The sequence below is a fragment of the Dendrobates tinctorius genome, unplaced genomic scaffold (assembly GCF_039654945.1).
Source record: "Dendrobates tinctorius isolate UK_male_01 unplaced genomic scaffold, ASM3965494v1 ptg000232l, whole genome shotgun sequence".
Lineage (NCBI taxonomy): Eukaryota > Metazoa > Chordata > Amphibia > Anura > Dendrobatidae > Dendrobates > Dendrobates tinctorius.
Window position 1 is genome coordinate 19878378 of NW_027361899.1, and position 21943 is coordinate 19900320.

Sequence of the window (21943 nt, forward strand, 5' to 3'; positions counted from 1 at the left end):
CATGGTGTGGTTTGGCGATCTCCTTGGTCTGCATGGTGTGGTTTGGCGATCTCCTTGGTCTGCATGGTGTGGTTTGGCGATCTCCTTGGTCTGCATGGTGTGGTTTGGCGATCTCCTTGGTCTGCATGGTGTGGTTTGGCGATCTCCTTGGTCTGCATGGTGTGGTTTGGCGATCTCCTTGGTCTGCATGGTGTGGTTTGGCGATCTCCTTGGTCTGCATGGTGTGGTTTGGCGATCTCCTTGGTCTGCATGGTGTGGTTTGGCGATCTCCTTGGTCTGCATGGTGTGGTTTGGCGATCTCCTTGGTCTGCATGGTGTGGTTTGGCGATCTCCTTGGTCTGCATGGTGTGGTTTGGCGATCTCCTTGGTCTGCATGGTGTGGTTTGGCGATCTCCTTGGTCTGCATGGTGTGGTTTGGCGATCTCCTTGGTCTGCATGGTGTGGTTTGGCGATCTCCTTGGTCTGCATGGTGTGGTTTGGCGATCTCCTTGGTCTGCATGGTGTGGTTTGGCGATCTCCTTGGTCTGCATGGTGTGGTTTGGCGATCTCCTTGGTCTGCATGGTGTGGTTTGGCGATCTCCTTGGTCTGCATGGTGTGGTTTGGCGATCTCCTTGGTCTGCATGGTGTGGTTTGGCGATCTCCTTGGTCTGCATGGTGTGGTTTGGCGATCTCCTTGGTCTGCATGGTGTGGTTTGGCAGTCTCCTTGGTCTGCATGGTGTGGTTTGGCGATCTCCTTGGTCTTCATGGTGTAGTTTGGAGATCTCCTTGGTCTTCATGGTGTAGTTTGGAGATCTCCTTGGTCTTCATGGTGTGGTGCCTCTTGTTAATGGTGTTGCAGGCTCTGTCCTTTCAGAAAAGGTAAAGTGTATATACTGACAGACATGTGACACTTAGATTGCATACAGGGGGGCGTCATGTCACTAAGCATGGGACTGATTAAGGGAACTGCTTGCACCAGAAATGTTTTAAGGTCTTCATAGCAAAAGGGGTGAAACATTAGGAACCTGCCAATTTTTATTTATTGGATCCCATAAATTAAATTTATGCCCTCACTTCACCTTAGATAATTTAGTGCTGATGCATCACACACAAATCAGATTAAAAAAATATGTAAACACGGGTTGTAATGTAACAAAATAGATAAAATGCAAAGGGGGGGGTGAATACTTTAGCAAGTCACTGTCCACCAGCGACGTGGCAGCCCCAGTCAAAATTAAGTGGGGGTCTTAAATAAATATAATTTCCATCCAGAGGCCAAAAACCTGTCTAGACCCAGAACTTCTCACAGCTGAGTGTTTGTTACATATTTATCCACTTTATGTGACTTATCCTCATAACCTCTTGTCCTGATAGTTTGGACTCCGGGCCGATACGTTGTAGCAGAGGATTGTACTGGCTGCATACAAATGTAACAGCCTGATAACGGAATGTATTCGATCTGTAAAGACCACCACTAGATTTACTATGCTGTGGAGCCATCCCACAATAAGCATGTATCGCCTATCTACAGGACGTGTGATCGGTGGAAATCTGACCAACGGGATCCCCCCCCAGCTCCACCAAGTCTATGGGACTGAAGGGGATTTGACAAGTAGGAGAGAAACTATTGTATTGGGGTAAGCCCCTTTAAGAGTCCTCACAGTGAGGTTCACTGCTTATTAAAGGCAAACCAGCTCAAGGTGGTTAAAAAAAAAAAATATCCAAGTGCCCATGTTCCCCACCGATCATTTTGCTTTCAGTTCCAACATGCCGCAAAAGTCAAGTGATGACCCCACTGATAAAGGAAGCGAGGAGAACGGTCAGGGCCTCAGGAGAGTTTGTATTTTGTTTTTTTTTTAAATTTTAAGACGGAAGTATTTGAAATCTGAAACCGAATCTTTATTTCTTAAAAGGTAATAAAGTTGCACTGAGTTTCAGGCTGGAATTTTCATTTTCAGACCCCCTGATTTGCTCCCTGACAAGTTTGTTTGCAGGCGGCCTCTCCCAGGAATATAGGCTGGATTGGAGACAAGTTTGTATCCAGGATGTTGCAGTCTCGATTTGCTTTCCTATATCCGGACAGCTTCTATCCTGAATTTATCGCCTCCTCAGGTACGTTCCTTCTCATCTACAGCCAGTTTTCTCCATAAAACGTCACTTGCAGATCTGTGCACAACCTCCTTCCTGCTGCTGCTGCTGCTGCTATCTCTAACACTGATAGAAGGGAAGGGGAGAGCAGAGACATCAGAAACACTGACAGATTCTAAACTCTGCAGCGGCAAAATGGTAGAATTTTTTTGTAATGAGACTATATAGAAAGTTTCCTAAAGGTGTTGCCTTCTGTTTATTTCTTTCGGAGCGCTCCGCTGCCATTAAGCTTCCCGCTTGTGGGATGGCGACGTGCTACTGATGATTGACAGTTTCGGCCTGGCTGAGCCGCTGGCACGATCTTTAAGCACTTTAGCTTTGACTGAGCAGCATTGTGAAATAGCAAGGGGATCCGGTACAAATGAATGATTTTTATCATGGGGGGGGGGGGTGATGTGGCAAACCTAAAAGCCTTTGGTTATACTTATGAGAAAGGGGGCAAGCCCCAAAACAAAGACAACAGACAGAAAAAGAAAAAAGTGGTGCAAGCTTTTCTTTTTACGTGCATTTGCAAATCTGCAGACATGAACAGACTCGAAATATATACAAATAGGGTTTTGCAAAAGCCTAATGTGCTTTTAAGGTGGGTTGTGAATTGTTGATTTTTTTGCAAAGTCAAAATACACAAACAGGAGGGGAATTACAGCGGGAGGAGGCGGCTCGGAATGGCAATTCTCTCCTGCCTGCATACCATAGAGCGTGCACAGTGCAGGAACCATGCAGGGGTAGGCCACTTTTAAGAGACAGTGTTCTCATAAGTCTAAATGGGACCATGTTTGCACAGGATGCTCTCATTTCATGTAGTGCGAGCGCCAGGGAGCAGGAATGTGTCCATTCCCCAAAATAAACTAAAGGCTGAAATTTTAGCCGGCAGTCAGCGTCCTACATCCAGAACCCTGCAACTACTTCAAGCTGCGTATGGATTACACAACCATCTAGTAACCACTAAAATAGACAAATACCAGAAATCCCGACACTGCGATATTTAAAGACACATCCACTCATACAACCGGCATAGGAAAGGGGGGGGGGGATCTGAAAAAAGTCGCCGTGAATCAACATGATCTAAAGATGCACATTATAAACAAGGAGCGCTAAAGTGGCGTCACTATAATATACCACATTATAATCCTTTATTATACATAGAATTCTCACGTTATAAGATGCTTTGAAGGGGAAAAAAAAAAAAAAAAAGAAAAAAGAAAAATTCTAAACAGATTCAGACAATCCTCGTCATCTAGAGTCAGAAGATGGTTAATGTTAGCAACCATGGCGGTCTAGAGTAGTGGATAATTACCATTAATACCCACAGAGGTGTAGGATAATGAAGAAAGAAAGTAACTTTACCATCTAAGGTTGTCTTGGGTAAAATTTAACATCACCAACCATCCCATGGTGGTCTGGGGGGAGGGGGGGGGGGTAATACGATCCCAGGTGGTCTGGGGAAGTAGAATAATTAAGGTTATGATCCCAGGTGGTCTAGAGGATTCAAAATGGTTAAATATTCCCATCCCTGGTGGTCTAGGGCAGTACTGTTAACGACCTCTTTTGGTGGTCATGGGTAGAAGAGCGTTAAACACTTAAAAGGGTATTTCAGCCGTTAAATCTATTACCTCCTCAATGGATCCACACAGTCACTCTCCCCAGCTACAAGACCACTGCTACAGTTAAGCAAGCAGCCCAGCTTACTATTCAAGGTCTACAGCATTGATGGACAGAATCATTCGCAGTGCTCAGGGCTGCATGACCCAATGGAACATGCCATAACAATCATCAGTGGGTGGGATCCAGTCCCTGGGATCATCGCCATTCATGAGAATGAAGGGGACGCAGCGCTGGTGTTCCGATGCATCGCCCTTCTAACTTTTTCCGGCACACTGGAGTTTCCCGTGCAGCTGCCCGGCGAGGGGCCACCGTGTGGGCTATGCTTCTTCTTTCTCAGGATTGATGGTGGATCCTGAAGTCGGTATGGAGGGTATATCATAGATATATCATCAGACTAAGAAAAGGAAACTACTTGGTGGGTTAAACAGCATGGAAAAGGTATTGCCACCTTCCTTGGTATTTGAGGGCACAAGAGGGTGTTACCTCCTGATTTCTAGAGGTTCTCTCACCCATCTGGGCCCCAGAGAGGTGTTTAGGCTCTTGAACACAACGTGCTCATTGCCCCCATAGGGGTGCATCAGTTGGATCCCCAAAATTTTGATTTTGTCAAGTCCTGCAGAGCAATGGTCGCCATTTGCAGACGCTTTCAAGTAAGACTGAATGGAAGGAATTCCAAGCACGACATCCTTATGTGCTAGGATTGTAAACAGGGCAGTGCAAGTTGGTAAAACATGGCAGCAACTAACATAAAAAAAAAAATCTAAAATCATGAGGACGTCTTTCCTTTAATAGGCAAGGACAACGTCCAAACTAGCGTGACTCCCGGTCACAAGACTAAGCAATGAACCAGAACACGAGTCCACCCTCCTCGTCCTCGTGTCATTGGCCAGCAAAATCACTCACAAGTCTACTTAAAGTAAAAAAGTAAGATCAGACGCTTTGGAAGAATACGGGGAAAACACCGTATTTGGGAATGAAATCAGAAAAAAATAAAAATAGGAATTTTCCACCGACAGTGGAAATTGGACTCTTCCCAGGAGCCAGGTAACACGGGCGCTGCCAAACTGGCGACTCTCGCGTCTAATACTGGAAGGTCTCTTCTATTTCTGTGAATGAAAACATACCTATGGCTCCCAAGTATATCCACGTGGCTCCGAGACGCGACTGACTGGCCCTAGAGGGACGACATTCTGGATGTAGGGCAAAATTTAACTCGGGATTATTATTAAACCCAAAATGTTCTAAGGGTCTCGTCATGGCCAAAGTGACAAGACTGACATCAGCTGTATCCCGACACTAGCCGACTGCTGCACATGGCAGAATGGTCACATGCTGATGGGGGAAGTAAGTGCTGGACAAATATCGGAAAACCTGCTGGGACTCGGGATAGGAGATTCTGGCTGAAGATTAGGGCACCTTTCCGATATGAAGTATATCTGAACCCAGCGATCGGCTGCAGTGGTCACATGCTAGCATCCTGACATCACTGCTGCAGCCAGGTCAGCAAAGACCGGGGGCAGTGGCGGAAAAGCATCGCTGGAGTAGAAGGGGGTGCAGTAAAGCGGATTACTAGTACTGATTATGGAACATGTGGGCAAATGTCCAATAATTGTATTAGCTGTTAGGCAATAAATTAGTAAAGTATTGGGCTTGTTGAATTTCTCCCACCCCCAATCCTTTGTTTTAAGGGGAGATAAGCTACTGCCAATGGCGCCTGGAAGTCGCTTAGTCCCTCACCTCTTGGAGGCCACATGCATGTCCAGCCAAGTGTACGGCACAGCCAGGAGGAATACTTTATGCCCAATAGCTACTGAAGGGGTATGGCACTCTGTACCAGAGGAAACGGCACGTGCCAACAGGTAATGCCCCTCTTCCATATAAAATGATCACCTCTCCCAAAAAGGGTAGACCACTTCAGACCACTCCGAGAAATGATTGTGAAAACAGCCTTAAAGCAGCACTCTGGAAAGGGCTGAAAATGGGAGAAGCGAGACTGGAAACCCCAAAAGCACCAAAGAGGAAATCACGTCAAGCCTCGCCCTCCTAAGCCACTCTCTAAGCCTAACCGTATGCATGAATGGCATCAGACCTCTGGGGTCCTCCCCTTTATCCAAGGGACCCAGCACCGTGCTAGAACGCTGCAGCCCCACTTCATAAAAGTTAATAGGAAAGCCAGACAGAGACTGAATTTCATTGCCCCTTTCCAAGTGGTGACATTTTGGTTATGCAGCAATTTTGCAAACTGAGCACAATGGGTAAATGAATCTCTAAAGGGAAACACACATGTGAGACTTATGAGCTCCACATTTAGCAGAAAAATCGACTTTCAGGACAGGGGAAAGGCCATTTCTGGGGTCAGACAGAAGTCCTGGCTCACAGTATAAGCATTTCGCACTGAATACAGTGGGTGTGATGCCAGTCTCGTCAGAAGTCCTCCCTGCACCTCCGACATGTGCAAACAGCGAGGTCTGGGAACCGAGGTTTCACTTCAGACTCCTAAATTCCTTGGAAGTGGAGGTTAGAGATTTCTTGGGAAGCAGGACAGTGCAGACAAGTCTATATATAGAGAAGGATAAGGATGTCCTGATAACACAAGTGGAGGCTTTTGGAGCATCTGAGGGACCTGTAGACCTCTATGGTGCCTACATTTATTTTTTATTGTAGATGTGAACAGAGCCCAATATTTATCACAGCTGAGAGTTTGTTGCAATTGTCAATATATGGGGTCAAGACTCCAGACCAAACCATTGTAGCAAAGGACCTGGATACGTGAGAAACTTGGAGCGTCAATGTGCCAAAAGGTAGAATATGGTTTCATGTTGTAGCAGATATTGGAAAGGGTCATCTCCGATCAGCAGGTCCTGGAAGGTGTTTGCAACGCCACCTCCAAATGTGGAAGAGCGACGCCGGAAAATCCCGTAACTTTGGGGAGATAATCAATGTCCCACTCGTGCGAATTGAAGTTTAGGGGAAGGGAGTTGATGATCCATAATCTGGTGCCGTACGGTTCTTACAGTTCTCCAGTACCGTGTGTCGCCATAAAAGGCTCATCCTCCAGAACTCACCACCTCAATAAAAACAGTCTTCAGCAGCGGCAGGGTCGGCGTCCATCTCTGGCCACGTCAGGGAGAGTTTTGTGCCCATCTCTGAATCAAGTTCCACAGAACTAATGTAGGTGCAGCGCTGATTCCTTGGCGCAGCGCTGATTCCTTGGCGCGCGCCAACATTAAACCTGGCACAGTCTCCAATCATTAGCATTAAAGAGACGACGATTAGCTAAATATAGGTCATGCTCGCCGAAATACTTCAACTCTTCCCAAATATGAAGAATCAGATCTCCACGATCTGCTGGAGAATGAGACACAATGAGGAGACGCAAGAGAAAGCGTAACCAGGTGCCAATAAGTGACATCCAAAATAAGCTATAACCCAATTTTGCCTCTCTTTTGTTTGGATAAGTTTGCCCCAATCCGTCTTTTAAAATTACCTTTCACAAAGTCTGTGGCCTATCTAAAGGGGGTTCTGGCTCCTTTCAATTCAGGGAAGTGAGAGGCCGATGATCGGTGCCCAGGATATTGCAATTATTGTGCACACATCCCATTACAACGAAGGACAGGGGCTCGACTCTTGCGGACCATGCACACATGCGGACACGCACCTGTCGACTCAGATCATTAGCACCTCCCAACACAAGTAAAAGGCATTGGAGAAATTCCTTACAAGGGTATGTAACAATGGAATCAATTACTTTAACCAACAAATCTAAAGACAAGAAGAAAAAAAAAAAATTAAGAAAGTCTTAAAAATATCCTATTATGCTCTACATGCAGCTCTTCTACAGACCAATGTGGTTCTATGGTTACAGACTACATACAAGCACTGTGTATTCTGATCCTAGAACTAAACCCTCCTGTCTTACGTACATTAGTTTGTGAGCAAAGAAACGGCTATAAAAAGTGTTGAAGCCAGAGAATAGCCAACAGCACCTCCGTCTGACCGCACGTCACAACCCACTACATTTAAAGGGATTATGATGACAATCATTTACAGCACTGGGGCAAAGACTTAAAAGTAAATTTTACTAATTTGTGTTGACCAAACCACGAGCAGCATGAATCTGACACTTGCCAAGTTATTGCAGCTGTACAAGTTTTGTTGTGGAATACTGCAGCATCTTGTAGGACTGGTCCAAGGGGGCAGGTCCGTGGCGGCATCTTGTAGGACTAGTCCAAGGGGGCAGGTCCGTGGCGGCATCTTGTAGGACTAGTCCAAGGGGGCAGGTCCGTGGCGGCATCTTGTAGGACTAGTCCAAGGGGGCAGGTCCGTGGCGGCATCTTGTAGGACTAGTCCAAGGGGGCAGGTCCGTGGCGGCATCTTGTAGGACTAGTCCAAGGGGGCAGGTCCGTGGCGGCATCTTGTAGGACTAGTCCAAGGGGGCCGGGTCCGCGGCGGCATCTTGTAGGACTAGTCCAAGGGGTCCGGGTCCGCGGCGGCATCTTGTAGGACTAGTCCAAGGGGCCCGGGTCCGCGGCGGCATCTTGTAGGACTAGTCCAAGGGGGCTGGGTCCGCAACGGCATCTTGTAGGACTAGTCCAAGGGGGCAGGTCCGTGGCGGCATCTTGTAGCACTAGTCCAAGGGGCCCGGGTCCGCGGCGGCATATTGTAGGACTAGTCCAAGGGGGCCAGGTCCACGGCGGCATCTCCTCGCCTCACTTTAGTGCATGTTCAGATACAGCAGTGAGACAGTAGGACGATTCAGAAATGGAGAAAAAAAACTGAACGACAAACATGTAAGAACTAGCAAATGCTTTGAAGACAATCTGCGGTCCGGGCACATGTTCTGGCTCTTCTCCTCCCTTAAACCCTGCCTAGCACCACCTCCATTGTACTTGGTGGAAACAATCACAGAATTCTTGCCCAGGCACAGTTTACATGTTGCAACCGTCCATCAAAGACAAGGAGCAGGCGTTGTCCCATCAGGACTAATTAAAGAAGGTACCAGAAAAAGGGGTGATTGCTCGCTGATCTGACCCACCCATGTATTTTATGGCTAACTGTTCATCTGAGACACAAACGGCATTCAAATATGGAGTAGATCTCTTAGACCTTATGAGATTGGTGTACTCATTGCAATAATATGTAAAAGAATGTCGTCAATCTCCCCATATGCAGCAGGGGGCTTCCACCCTGCTGCATTCTCACATTGCTCAGTACAAACTGCAGCCGTTAGTCTGCCTAGGTGTGCAGAGACAGAATACACTTGGACTCAAGTGCTCTCTCACGCTATCTATACTCAGGATTACGTAGCCATTCTGACATGGATTCTCAAAGTAAGTACATCAGCCACATCAGGTCTAAGATCCATTTAAATTATGTATACAATGTATATTGTGAAATCTGCTGACAGATCCCTCTAGAACGCTCCATGGAACAAGCGGCTGGCCACATCATCCTCCTATGCAATCAGATGTTTGCTGAAGGTCTCGGGAGCAGGACCTGGAGCACTCGGATTAAAGGGCTATTCAGCGATGAGACCCGATTGGTCAGCCATTCCTCTTTGTAATAATTGTGAGTTTTCAGTAACGTATACAATCTAATTGTCCGCTGAGATGCCGGTGTAGTCACACATTCAAGACTGACATTGAATCCTGCATCACTGCCCGATACGAAGACAAGAAGCCATTTGTAAACAGCATCCCCTTATCAATACTTAATGCAGGGAAGACACTGGAGCCGCCACTTTACTGCAAACAAGCTGCCCAGGCCATATACTGCTGCCCATTATCATAGCACTGAACCAATAGTGAAGGCCTCTCAAAGAGACACTGCTTCAAAGTTCCTCTGATTAGACATCCGATAGTCCGGAAATCCTGAAGTTAATCTGGAAGGACACACCAACTCCTGGAATGGCCTAAGTGGCCTGCAATGTCTACATTGTGTGATTATTGGGGGTCCCATACAACGCACAGAGGGATCGCTGGGTATAAGTCCTCCCAGAGCAGCACCGACCATGTGCCCATTACGGCAGCTACAACACAAGCCGGTGAATCGCATATGACCTGAAGGGAAAAAAGGAGCAATATATGGCAAGACGGACGTTGTTATAAAGGTACCTCTCCAACCGCACATTCAGCGTCTCCCACTCCCACACTACCTCCTCATCCCATCCTCTCTCTGTTGGAGTCCCACAAGGCTCTGTTCTAGGACCCCTACTCTTCTCAATCTATACACTTGGCCTGGGGCAACTCAAAGTCCCACGGATTCCAGTACCACCTTTATGCCGATGACACTCAGATCTACCTCTCTGGCCCAGACGTCACCTCTCTGCTCTCCAGAATCCCAGAGTGTCTATCAGCCATATCCTCCTCCTCTTGCTTCCTCAAACTGAATGTGGACAAATCTGAACTCATCATCTTTCCTCCATCTCACAGATCTTCCTTACCCGACCTAGCTATAAAATTGGACGACATGACGCTTTCCCCCGTACTGGAGGTCCGCTGCCTCGGAGTAACCCTAGACTCTGCCCTGTCCTTCAAACCACACATCCAAGCTCTCCCCACCTCCTGCTCAAAAATATTTCCAGAACCCGTCCCTTCCTCAACCCTCACTTTACTAAAATGCTTGTGCACGCCCTCATCATCTCCCACCTCGACTACTGCAACATCCTTTTCTGTGGTCTCCCTGCTAACACCCTCGCACCTCTCCAGTCCATCCTTAACTCTGCTGCCCGACTAATTCATCTCTCTCCTCGCTACTCCTCCGCTTCTCCCCTCTGCAAATATCTTCACTGGCTCCCACTCCCTCAGCATATCCAATTCAAATTACTAATACTGACCTACAAGACCATCTATAACCTGTCTCCCCCATATGTCTCTGAACTAATCTCCCGATACCTTCCCTCAAGTAACCTCCAGTCCTCCCAAGACCTCCTTCTCTCCTCCACACTTATTCGCTCCTCACCCAACCGCCTGCAAGACTTCTCCCGAATAGCCCCTATCCTCTGGAATTCCTTGCCCCAACACGTCCGGCTATCAACCACACTCGGATCCTTCAGACGGAACCTGAAAACCCACCTCTTCAAGAAAGCCTACAGCCTGCAATGATCCCCGCTGCCTCCTCACCTCTACTGGAGCCACCGCCTCACCATCACTGGAGCTGCTGCAACCCCCCAACCTACTGTCTCCTTCCCCACCATCCTGTAGCATGTAAGCCCGAAAGGGCAGGGTCCTCTCTCCCCTCTATATCAGTCTGTGATTGTTAGTTTGTTTATTGTAAGTGATATCTGTCCTTTGTATGTAACCCCTTCTCATGTACACTACCAAGGGATCAATGGTGCTATATAAATATTATTAATAATAAAGGGATCTAAATAAAATCCTATTGATACCATATAAAATAGTCTAAAGAGAAATAAGTGATATTTCTAACTGTACCCATTCAAAAAGGGGATTGTCCGCTGCTTAAAAATATTTTTAAAATGGGCTACAACCAGCTAGTCTTCTAGCACGAGGCTGCACGTGGTTCTTCAATGTGGAGTTCCCCTTTAAAAAAAAAAAAAGATACGTTTTTGACTCGGCCGGTGATATTCCAAGATTTTAGCTTTAACGCGACTATAGGGGGTTTTACACATAGCGATATTGCTAGCGATATCGCTAAAACGTCACCGATTTTGTGACGTTATAGCGATATTGCTAGCGATATCGCTATGTGTGATACTTACCTCCGACCGGCTCCCCCGCTGTCCATCGCTGATCGCGCGAGATCGGGCGGCTCCGTTTCTCGTCGTCTGCTTCCTGCTGTGACGAGCGACGCTGGACGCGGGCGGGAGGACGCCAGGATCGCTGTGTGTGAAAGGTGAGTATTGTGCGCTGTATCGCTGCTGCATCGCTGTGAGATCTTTCTGTGTGACAGCTCACTAGCGATCATTTAGCGATGCACCAGCGATCCTGACCGGGTCGGATCGCTGGTGCATCGCTAAATGTAAAAGGGTCTTATCACAAGCGAGTGCAAACATTACACATCTGCCGCCACCAGGGTGTCACCGCCGCCCGCCATCTAACTGTAAAAAACTAAATTAGAGCAGGAGATAACGGAGTTATCTGCAGCGTCCTCCTCCCACCGTCTCCAGCACTGCTGATCACTTTACCTTAGAAGGAAACGCACTGGTCGTAGGCACTAAACTTTTTTTTTTTTTTTTTTTTTTGGGGGGGGGGGGGGGGGAGTTAAAAAAAAAAAAAAAAAAATCAAGCAAACAAAGCACAGACTCCGCAGAAGACGAGGCTAGAAGGGAAGGTATCTTAAAAGTGAAAAGTTATATGAAAAAAAAAAAAAAAAAAAAGAACACCATCCCCCTTGCAAAGTCATAGTCCAAAAAAAAAAAAAAGAGATATATGAATGGGCCACACAAGTAGGAGTCATGAAGCCTGCTCCACCTGTCTGCACGCACAAAGCCCTGCCGCATAGAATGACGACAGCTGTAGTCTAAGGACCTAAAAGCCACGATGACCAAAGACAAAAAGATGTCGTCGTATCCTTAATGCTCATTCATACGGCACAGCTGTTTCGTTCCTCTCATCCTGGGGGATAGCAAGTGGTGAGCGCAGCATGAGGAACACAAGAAAAAAAACAACATCGCAATAAAATGAGATGTTGCACCTTTAAGGATAGGACCAATCCGACTGGGGCCACCTTATCGCGGTGGGATGGCTTTTACGTTTTTTATCAGAATAGTGTTATTTCCATGTACTGTTACTATTTACTTACAGGAGGGTAAATATGCTCATCGTGTTTTTTTCCTTGGGTTTTGTCGGTGAAATAGCCACGGTGTGACCGTGCACTTAGGCAAGGCATGTATACCAACTTATGCTCCGGCTCATTTCTTTGGTTTTTAAGGATTTGGCAACACATATAAGCCCACGATGACTGCTCCTGATCACCATAGTACATGTACAAGAGGACACAAGTCAATGCAATGGCTCCAAGGAAACGATACTGGCGTAAGAAACATGCTGTAACCTGGCACTTTACTGAGCTTTTCTGCCACCGTGTACCAATGGGCACCTGGACAATCCAGGATCAGTGCTGCGGAAGATCAGGCTTAGGTTTTGTAATGATTTTCCCCAAACTCCTCTAGTTAAAGACATTTTACATGGTGGATCCAATACACTAGAAAACTTTGCCCAAACTGAAGGGTAGGATATATCTACCCCATGGCCGGGACGCTACTCCTCCAGCACCAGGGTAACTTGCTTTTGGTAGGAAGATACAGCTCGGTAAGGGAAACTGACATCAGACCGTCCACAAGCGACCATTCGTGCAATTTCAAGGGCAGCAAGCAGAGATCTTGAAAGTTCTACCACACAAATCTTTATTCGAAAGCTGAAGCCCTTTTCAATAGTTACGACCAAAATGGTTCATCAGACACTGGTGGTAGTCCATGGCCACCGCTTCACTACCCGCGCCATCCCCAGTCGTAATGATCATGCGGGGGTCTACTAATCTGAGGGTCCTTTGAAGGTAGCAAGAGGGACACAAAGCTGTGGTCAACAAGTGATGTGGCCGGTGGATCAAATCTATTTGCTCAACTTTACTTTTCCATATTAGGCTCGACTCGGACACAGTTGCCCAAAGGATCCCATTATAAGTCCCAAGGGTCTACTCTGTGCCACCAGGGTCATTCAGATCCCTAGGGGGCATTCACACTGCATTTGGAGCATACGCATTGGAAAAGCTCCTGGAAAACATTGTAACTAAATCCTAAGAACTCTATTCCCCGACAGAAGGCTGAAAAAGAGTTGGTATAAAACCCAGGATAACTTTTTTTTGCTGTAAGACAAATTGTAGAGTCCTGAGAAAAAATAAAAAGGTAACCCAACATTAGACATTTATTTTAGCAGGTGAGACTTTACATCACTGGAGATATACGTCAGCAAATATCATCAAACTACGCTGCAAATGCAACGGCACTATGGTGCTAAATAGAGGAGACACAACATAATACTAGCAGGCTCAGAACGGCAGAGAGACCAGGGCGACAATCAAGAACGCAGCCATCCGGCCAGTCACTGCATGGTGAAGGACAGTGGGTGTGAGAACGGGCAGAGCGTCAACAATCAATGCAAAAAACATTCAGCCAAACGTCAACAGAAACTTGGATCTCAGCAATGGAAGCAAAGGAAACAGACGCCGAGTAAACAGCAGCGGGGGGAACGTTTTTTGCTGAAGTGACATACTATAAGAAGGGAGGCGGAATCCTCCAACCACCCAAATAATACAAGTTCCTGAATTTCTCATTACTGCACGACATTCTGGACTCACAGATCCCCCCCAAATACAGATGTATCTCTATTCACTAGATGACCGATAGCCGCCTCACTGACCTAAATCCTGGCATCCCCATAGTAACCGAGAGAATTCCTAGCTCACCAAAACATTGTAGCTTCTCGGGAAAGGAAGGGCACTTCTGATCTGGTGCTCCCTAATGAAAAGGCAAACGATAGATAGATAGATAGATAGATAGATAGATAGATAGATAGATAGATAGATATACAGAAAATCCATCTATATTGGAAGCTGAGTAACTCTGGAAAGACATTATTCTGATACAAATACATTACATTCCAGAGCTGCACTCACTATTCTGCTGGTGCAGTCACTGTGTACATACATTACATTACTGATCCTGAGTTACATCCTGTATTATATGCCAGAGCTGCACTCACTATTCTGCTGGTACAGTCACTATGTACATACATTACATTACTGATCCTGAGTTACATGCTGTATTATACTCCAGAGCTGCACTCACTATTCTGCTGGTGCAGTCACTGTGTACATACATTACTGATCCTGAGTTACATCCTGTATTATACGCCAGAGCTGCACTCACTATTCTGCTGGTACAGTCACTATGTACATACATTACATTACTGATCCCGAGTTACATCCTGTATTATACCCCAGAGCTGCACTCACTATTCTGCTGGTGCAGTCACTGTGTACATACATTACTGATCCTGAGTTACATCCTGTATTATACCCCAGAGCTGCACTCACTATTCTGCTGCTGCAGTCACTGTGTACATACATTACATTACTGATCCTGAGTTACATCCTGTATTATACCCCAGAGCTGCACTCTCTATTCTGCTGGTGCAGTCACTGTGTACATACATTACATTACTGATCCTGAGTTACATCCTGTATTATACCCCAGAGCTGCACTCACTATTCTGCTGGTGCAGTAAGTGTATATACATTACTTATCCTGCAGAGTTCCAGTAACGTCATATCCCCAATCATACGATGTAAGGGCAGACACAGGCCGGGCTCTTTTATCACGGGATTGAGGGTCAGTTTGGACCAGCACCGTTCATTGCTATGGTGGACATTTTGCAGCCTCCTCCAAGGTTACCTTATAGAGGCTCCTGCAACTGTCATTAATCTTTAACAGATCAGTGTAAGGCTGGATCTTCCGCCCGGCCGTTGTGTTTTACCCAATTGTTTAACCTTAAAGGAAAGGCCTGGCAAAATGAGAGGATATCGTTCCATTAGAAGCCATCAGCGATTGTATATCTGCCTTCCTCCTTGTACTACGCCAGAGATTACCTGGACCGGGATTAGCATGATCTGACAGGGTATTGATCTAACAGAGGGCAACATCTACTGCAATGCAACAAACAAGAGGACTACCAAAAAAAATAAAAATGCATTTCACTTTCAGCCTGGGCACCTTCGTGGCCATTACACATGGTGATTTCTAACCCGATCCTCATGCATGGTACATAATAGACCTTATAAATGGGGTGTGAGAGCACAGAGCCTCGGCAGATGGATGGACCCTCCGGCAGCAGCGAGGACTGCATACAGCAGGCGAATGGTGCAGTCACTAATGCAAAGCGAGGAGCAGACGGGGGATTCCTGCTTGCGACAGCATCACAACCGGATCGCAGTCAATAGCAGAACCCGCAGCGCTATGCACAATACATGGCTAATGACGGGAAGCTTCAAGGGATCCACCATCGGCTTATCCGTACACCATGAAAGCCATGGGGGTTCCCCAGTGTTACCCCCCACCCCCCCAAAATCGACTACGCACCATATAATCTATATTTTAGACATCAGCAGAAAAGGGGTTTATGCATCCGACAGGTGACAAGGGCAGAAGGGTGTGGGGTGGGGGTCACCCATAATAAACCTATGGGCAGATTCCCCGTGCGCTGCTGCTAGACATGGTCGTCTCACAAAGCTGGAGAGACTGGGGGGGGGGGGGACCGAGCACAGCTGTCTCATCCATTCAGAGCAAATTCCACACACACTGTATGAGTCAATTATTACCCTGCACATAGAAAACACTGACATATGTTTCCTGGGGGCCGCCGAGACCCACTCACCCAGCAGACGCTCCTGTGAAGATATAGATATATATATCTATCACCAGGGCAGGACAACTCCCAAGAGAAAAGTAGTTGATACTCCCAGAAATGTGCCGAGGTTAATTCTGCCCTCTTTCCAGCACTCGCAGGGTTAACAGGCCCAGAACAGAATCTGAATACTTTGTATTTATTATTTAGCCTTTTTATTTACTTTCCTTTTTTTCTTTAGGAAACATTGTTGCCAGCCCTGAGTTCAGACCTTCCTATGGGCCCTGATGGCCATTGTTACACACAATAACACTCTCCCAGCAAAGCAAATACCAAGGAAGTGGCCCAGGATGAATAGTAATGGCCAGGAGAAATGCACAATTCTAACGAAGGTGCAAGCAGTAAACTGCGGGGAGCGGGGGCAGTGTTATCTGGTGTGCACAGGGTGCTATGGGCAGGATACCATGTGCACGGGTGATATAAAGCCCCTGGTATGGGCAGGACTGTACACAGCGAACAGGCATCCTGAATGCAATACATCATGTACGTAAGGGGTCCCCAAATGGTCAAAGGGGGCAGTAGAGAACCTGGTAGTGGTAGCAGGCGATGCACTAGGTGGGGGGTTGAAGCAGAAGTGTTAGGAATGAAAAATGTCATCCCAAACTCATGCTGAAGACATATGGCGGCTCCTATGGGAGGGCAACCACTGCTGTAGTGAGCCACATGGTCCAGGGTGTCACCTACCTCTAATGTTAAAACGAGGCCGATTCCAGAGGGATGATAGTGGGAATGACTACTGGGCCAATAGCGGCCATGGGTAATGAAGGCATCAACTATATGGGCGCCACTACGTAAAAAAGGACCTTGTGAGCCCCTGCGGGGGTTGGGGTCATAGCAGGACATGGCCATGAAGTGGGGATAAAGCGGTTTACCATGGCCATGGGTGGCAGGGCAATTCAAGTCACAGGCTTCCAGTGACTAATACGTGGCGCAGCGGGCCTGCAAGTATAAAGCTGCTGGTGCTACAGGCGGCAGCTGCACAGTAGGCCCAGGGCTAGACTCCTAAGTGGACGCCGGATAGACAGAGAGGGTGGCGCTACTGACGCCAGATAGACGGTAGATGGGGGGCTGCTGCTGACGCCGATTAGACGGTAGATGGGGGACGCTGCGGACGCCGATTAGACGGTAGATGGGGGACGCTGCGGACGCAGATTAGACGGTAGATGGGGGACGCTGCGGACGCCGGATAGACGGTAAATGGGGGACGCTGCGGACGCCGGATAGACGGTAAATGGGGGGCACTGCGGACAACGGACAGAAGGTAGATGGGAGCGCTACGGAAGCCTGGTAGACGGTATGGAGGCTCTACGGACGCTGATAAATAGATCAGGAGGAAGGGGGCGCCGCGGACGCTGGGTAGACTGAAAGGAAGGGGGCGCCGCGGACGCCGGGTAGACTGAAAGGAAGGGGGCGCCGCGGACGCCGGGTAGACTGAAAGGAAGGGGGCGCCGCGGACGCCGGGTAGACTGAAAGGAAGGGGGCGCCGCGGACGCCGGGTAGACTGAAAGGAAGGGGGCGCCGCAGACGCCGGGTAGACTGAAAGGAAGGGGGGCTCACTGTATGCCGGACAGTAGGTAGAGGAGGGCGCTACGGACGCCGCATACACGGTAGAGGGGGGGCCGCTATGGATGCAGCATAGACGGTAGAGGGGGGCTACGGACACCGTAGATGGTAGAGGGGTGTGCCGCTACAAACGCCGTATAGACGGTAGAGGGGGCGCTACAGACGCCGTATAGACGGTAGAGGGGGGGCGCTACAGACACTGGACAGTGCGAGAAGGGGACGGACGAGTGGCCAGTGCAGAGTGGGGTTGGAGATAGCGTTGGCCAGTGCGGGGGGAGGGGGGTTGGGCAGCGGCCATTGTGGGGGGGTGGGTCGTCGGCCAGTGCGGGGGTCGTCAGTGGCCAGTGCGGGGGGGGAGCGGTGGGGTCTGCATTGGCCAGTACGGGGGGGGGGGAGGGTTGTCAGTGGCCAGTGCGGGGGGGTCGTCAGTGGCTGTGGGGGGCGGTCTGCATTGGCCAGTACGGGGGGATGAGGACGGTAGTGGCCAGTGCGGGGGGGGGGGCAGACGGCAGCGGCCAGTGCGGGGGGGGGGACAGACGGCAGCGGCCAGTGCGGGGTGACGGGGGGGGGGGACAGACGGCAGCGGCTAGTGCAGGGGGACGGGGGGGGGGACAGATGGCAGCGGCCAATGCCGGGGGAATGGGGGGGGGGGGGGGACAGACGGCAGCGGCCAGTGCGGGGGGACGGGGGGGACAGACGGCAGCGGCCAGTGCGGGGGGACGGGGGGGACAGACGGCAGCGGCCAGTGCGGGGGGACGGGGGACGGGGGGGGGACGGGGGGGGGGGGGGGGGACAGACGGCAGCGACCAGTGCGGGGGGACGGGGGGGGGGGGGGGACAGACGGCAGCGACCAGTGCGGGGGGACGGGGGGACAGACGGCAGCGGCCAGTGCGGGGGGACGGGGGGACAGACGGCAGCGGCCAGTGCGGGGGGGCAGTGTGAGGGTGGGAATAACATGGGGCAGTGATGGGGGAGGGGTACAGCAGAGGCAGTGAATGGGGGGGGTTACAGCAGGGGCATTGATGGGGGGGACAGCAGGGGCAGTGAATGGGGGGGACAGCAGGGGCAGTGAATGGGGGGGGGACAGCAGGGGCAGTGAATGGGGGGGGGGGGGGACAGCAGGGGCAGTGAATGGGGGGGGGACAGCAGGGGCAGTGAATGGGGGGGGGACAGCAGGGGCAGTGAATGGGGGGGGGGACAGCAGGGGCAGTGAATGGGGGGGGACAGCAGGGGCAGTGAATGGGGGGGGACAGCAGGGGCAGTGAATGGGGGGGGGACAGCAGGGGCAGTGAATGGGGGGGGGGACAGCAGGGGCAGTGAATGGGGGGGGGACAGCAGGGGCAGTGAATGGGGGGGGGACAGCAGGGGCAGTGAATGGGGGGGGGACAGCAGGGGCAGTGAATGGGGGGGGGACAGCAGGGGCAGTGAATGGGGGGGGGGACAGCAGGGGCAGTGAATGGGGGGGGGGACAGCAGGGGCAGTGAATGGGGGGGGGACAGCAGGGGCAGTGAATGGGGGGGGGGACAGCAGGGGCAGTGAATGGGGGGGGACAGCAGGGGCAGTGAATGGGGGGACAGCAGGGGCAGTGAATGGGGGGGACAGCAGGGGCAGTGAATGGGGGGGGACAGCAGGGGCAGTGAATGGGGGGGGACAGCAGGGGCAGTGAATGGGGGGGACGGCGGGGGCAGTGATGGGGGGGACGGCGGGGGCAGTGATGGGGGGAGGGGTACTGCAGGGGCAGTGAATGGGGGGGGGACAGCAGGGGCAGTGAATGGGGGGGGACAGCAGGGGCAGTGAATGGGGGGGGACAGCAGGGGCAGTGAATGGGGGGGGACAGCAGGGGCAGTGAATGGGGGGGGACAGCAGGGGCAGTGAATGGGGGGGGACAGCAGGGGCAGTGAATGGGGGGGGACAGCAGGGGCAGTGAATGGGGGGGGACAGCAGGGGCAGTGAATGGGGGGGGACAGCAGGGGCAGTGAATGGGGGGGGACAGCAGGGGCAGTGAATGGGGGGGGACAGCAGGGGCAGTGAATGGGGGGGGACAGCAGGGGCAGTGAATGGGGGGGGACAGCAGGGGCAGTGAATGGGGGGGGACAGCAGGGGCAGTGAATGGGGGGGGGACAGCAGGGGCAGTGAATGGGGGGGGGACAGCAGGGGCAGTGAATGGGGGGGGGGACAGCAGGGGCAGTGAATGGGGGGGACAGCAGGGGCAGTGAATGGGGGGGGACAGCAGGGGCAGTGAATGGGGGGGGACAGCAGGGGCAGTGAATGGGGGGGGACAGCAGGGGCAGTGAATGGGGGGGACAGCAGGGGCAGTGAATGGGGGGGGACAGCAGGGGCAGTGAATGGGGGGGGACAGCAGGGGCAGTGAATGGGGGGGGACAGCAGGGGCAGTGAATGGGGGGGGACAGCAGGGGCAGTGAATGGGGGGGGACAGCAGGGGCAGTGAATGGGGGGGACGGCGGGGGCAGTGATGGGGGGACGGCGGGGGCAGTGATGGGGGGGACGGCGGGGGCAGTGATGGGGGGGACGGCGGGGGCAGTGATGGGGGGGACGGCGGGGGCAGTGATGGGGGGGACGGCGGGGGCAGTGATGGGGGGGACGGCGGGGGCAGTGATGGGGGGGGACGCCGGGGGCAGTGATGGGGGGGGACGCCGGGGGCAGTGATGGGGGGGGGACGGCGGGGGCAGTGATGGGGGGGGACGGCGGGGGCAGTGATGGGGGGGGGACGGCGGGGGCAGTGATGGGGGGGGGACGGCGGGGGCAGTGATGGGGGGGACGGCGGGGGCAGTGAATGGGGGGGGACGGCGGGGGCAGTGAATGGGGGGGGACGGCGGGGGCAGTGAATGGGGGGGGACGGCGGGGGCAGTGATGGGGGGGACGGCGGGGGCAGTGATGGGAGGGGACGGCAGGGGCAGTGAATGGGGGGGGACGGCGGGGGCAGTGAATGGGGGGGGACGGCGGGGGCAGTGAATGGGGGGGGACGGCGGGGGCAGTGAATGGGGGGGACGGCGGGGGCAGTGATGGGGGGGGACGGCAGGGGCAGTGAATGGGGGGGGACGGCAGGGGCAGTGAATGGGGGTGCAGGACACGAGGAGCAGGATCTGTGATGCAGATGAGCAGTTGTTCGGCCGAGCTGTCAATCATCCCAGGGATAAATGAATGGAGATTTAAAGGGATAGGGCCGGCAGAGCTGCTCTCACGTCCAGCGCTCTCCGTGCCGGCCAGAAGCTTGTAGTCTCGGCTGTCTCACCTCATGGTGTCCGTTCTCCTCCTCTTCCTCGCTGCTAGTGAATGGAGGTTCTCCTCTCCCCGGTTACCGGAGCGCAGACAAGCAGTGGCATCCGAGCTCGGTAGAAGGGTCCACTAATTATTCCATATAGGGCAATGAGGACTGAGGAGAATAGTCACAATACGGCTCCTCCTCGGTGCAGCTTTTTCCACAGCCGCCGCTGCTACTGCGACCGCCCGTCTGTGCAGCGACCCACAGGGCGCATGCGCCGACACAAGACACAGAGAACAGGCTGTGCGCGCCCCCCGATCACGTGACGTAGCGCACTCACACAAAAAAGCCGCTGCTAGGGGAAGAGCTTGCGCGTTCCCGAAGGCGTGAAACCACGCCCACAGGTCTCTAGGCCGCGCCCAATGTGCCGTCCTCAGCTGTTCTGAGGGAAACCTGTGGAAGGCGGTGACGTCATCAGACATGGCTTAGCGGTGGGCGGGGCTTGTCCTCTGGTCATGTGACCGCTCATACTGGGCTGATAGAGCTCATTAATAAAAAACTGATTAAAGCAAAAACAAAACCTCTCTGTTGTCCATAGCAACCAATCGCAGAACAGCTGTCATTTCTTTAACCCCTTAAGAACCAGATGATTTTTTTTCACCAAGTGAGGTGAAACGGCGAAGAAGCAATTCTACTGTTGTTTTTTTTTGGAGGGGGGGGTTGTTTTTGGGTCATTCATTGTGTGATAAAAATACAAAACGAGTGGAGAGTTTTTTTATTGCTTTTTTACCGATTTTTTTTTTTTTTTTTTTAAACATAAAAAAATTTTTTTGTCACTTTCGGAAACTTTTAAAAAAATTTTTTTGTCCAACCAATAAAGTTTAATTTATTTGTGGGAGGAACTTTTGGGGGATTTTTTATTCCATTTTGGGAACACATACAACATCTTCTTGGCTTTTTATTGTAATTATTGGAGGAGAGTGGAAAACGGTGATTCTGTT

The 21943-nt window shown here is 51.1% G+C and overlaps 1 protein-coding gene across 3 annotated transcripts in view; it reads right to left on the minus strand.

Moving 5' to 3' along the window:
- The window catches only part of ENAH (ENAH actin regulator), a 73730-nt gene extending 52438 nt beyond the window's left edge, over positions 1 to 21292 (minus strand). Inside the window, exon 1 of one of the 3 annotated variants that reach the window (XM_073556406.1) lies at positions 20973 to 21292. In XM_073556406.1, coding sequence (XP_073412507.1) covers positions 20973 to 20977 — 5 coding nt within the window. In that variant the 5' untranslated portion in view covers positions 20978 to 21292. The remainder of the gene's footprint in view (positions 1 to 20972) is intronic. The other 2 variants (XM_073556407.1, XM_073556408.1) reach the window with 2 other exon arrangements.
- Between the last annotated feature and the right edge of the window lie 651 nt (positions 21293 to 21943).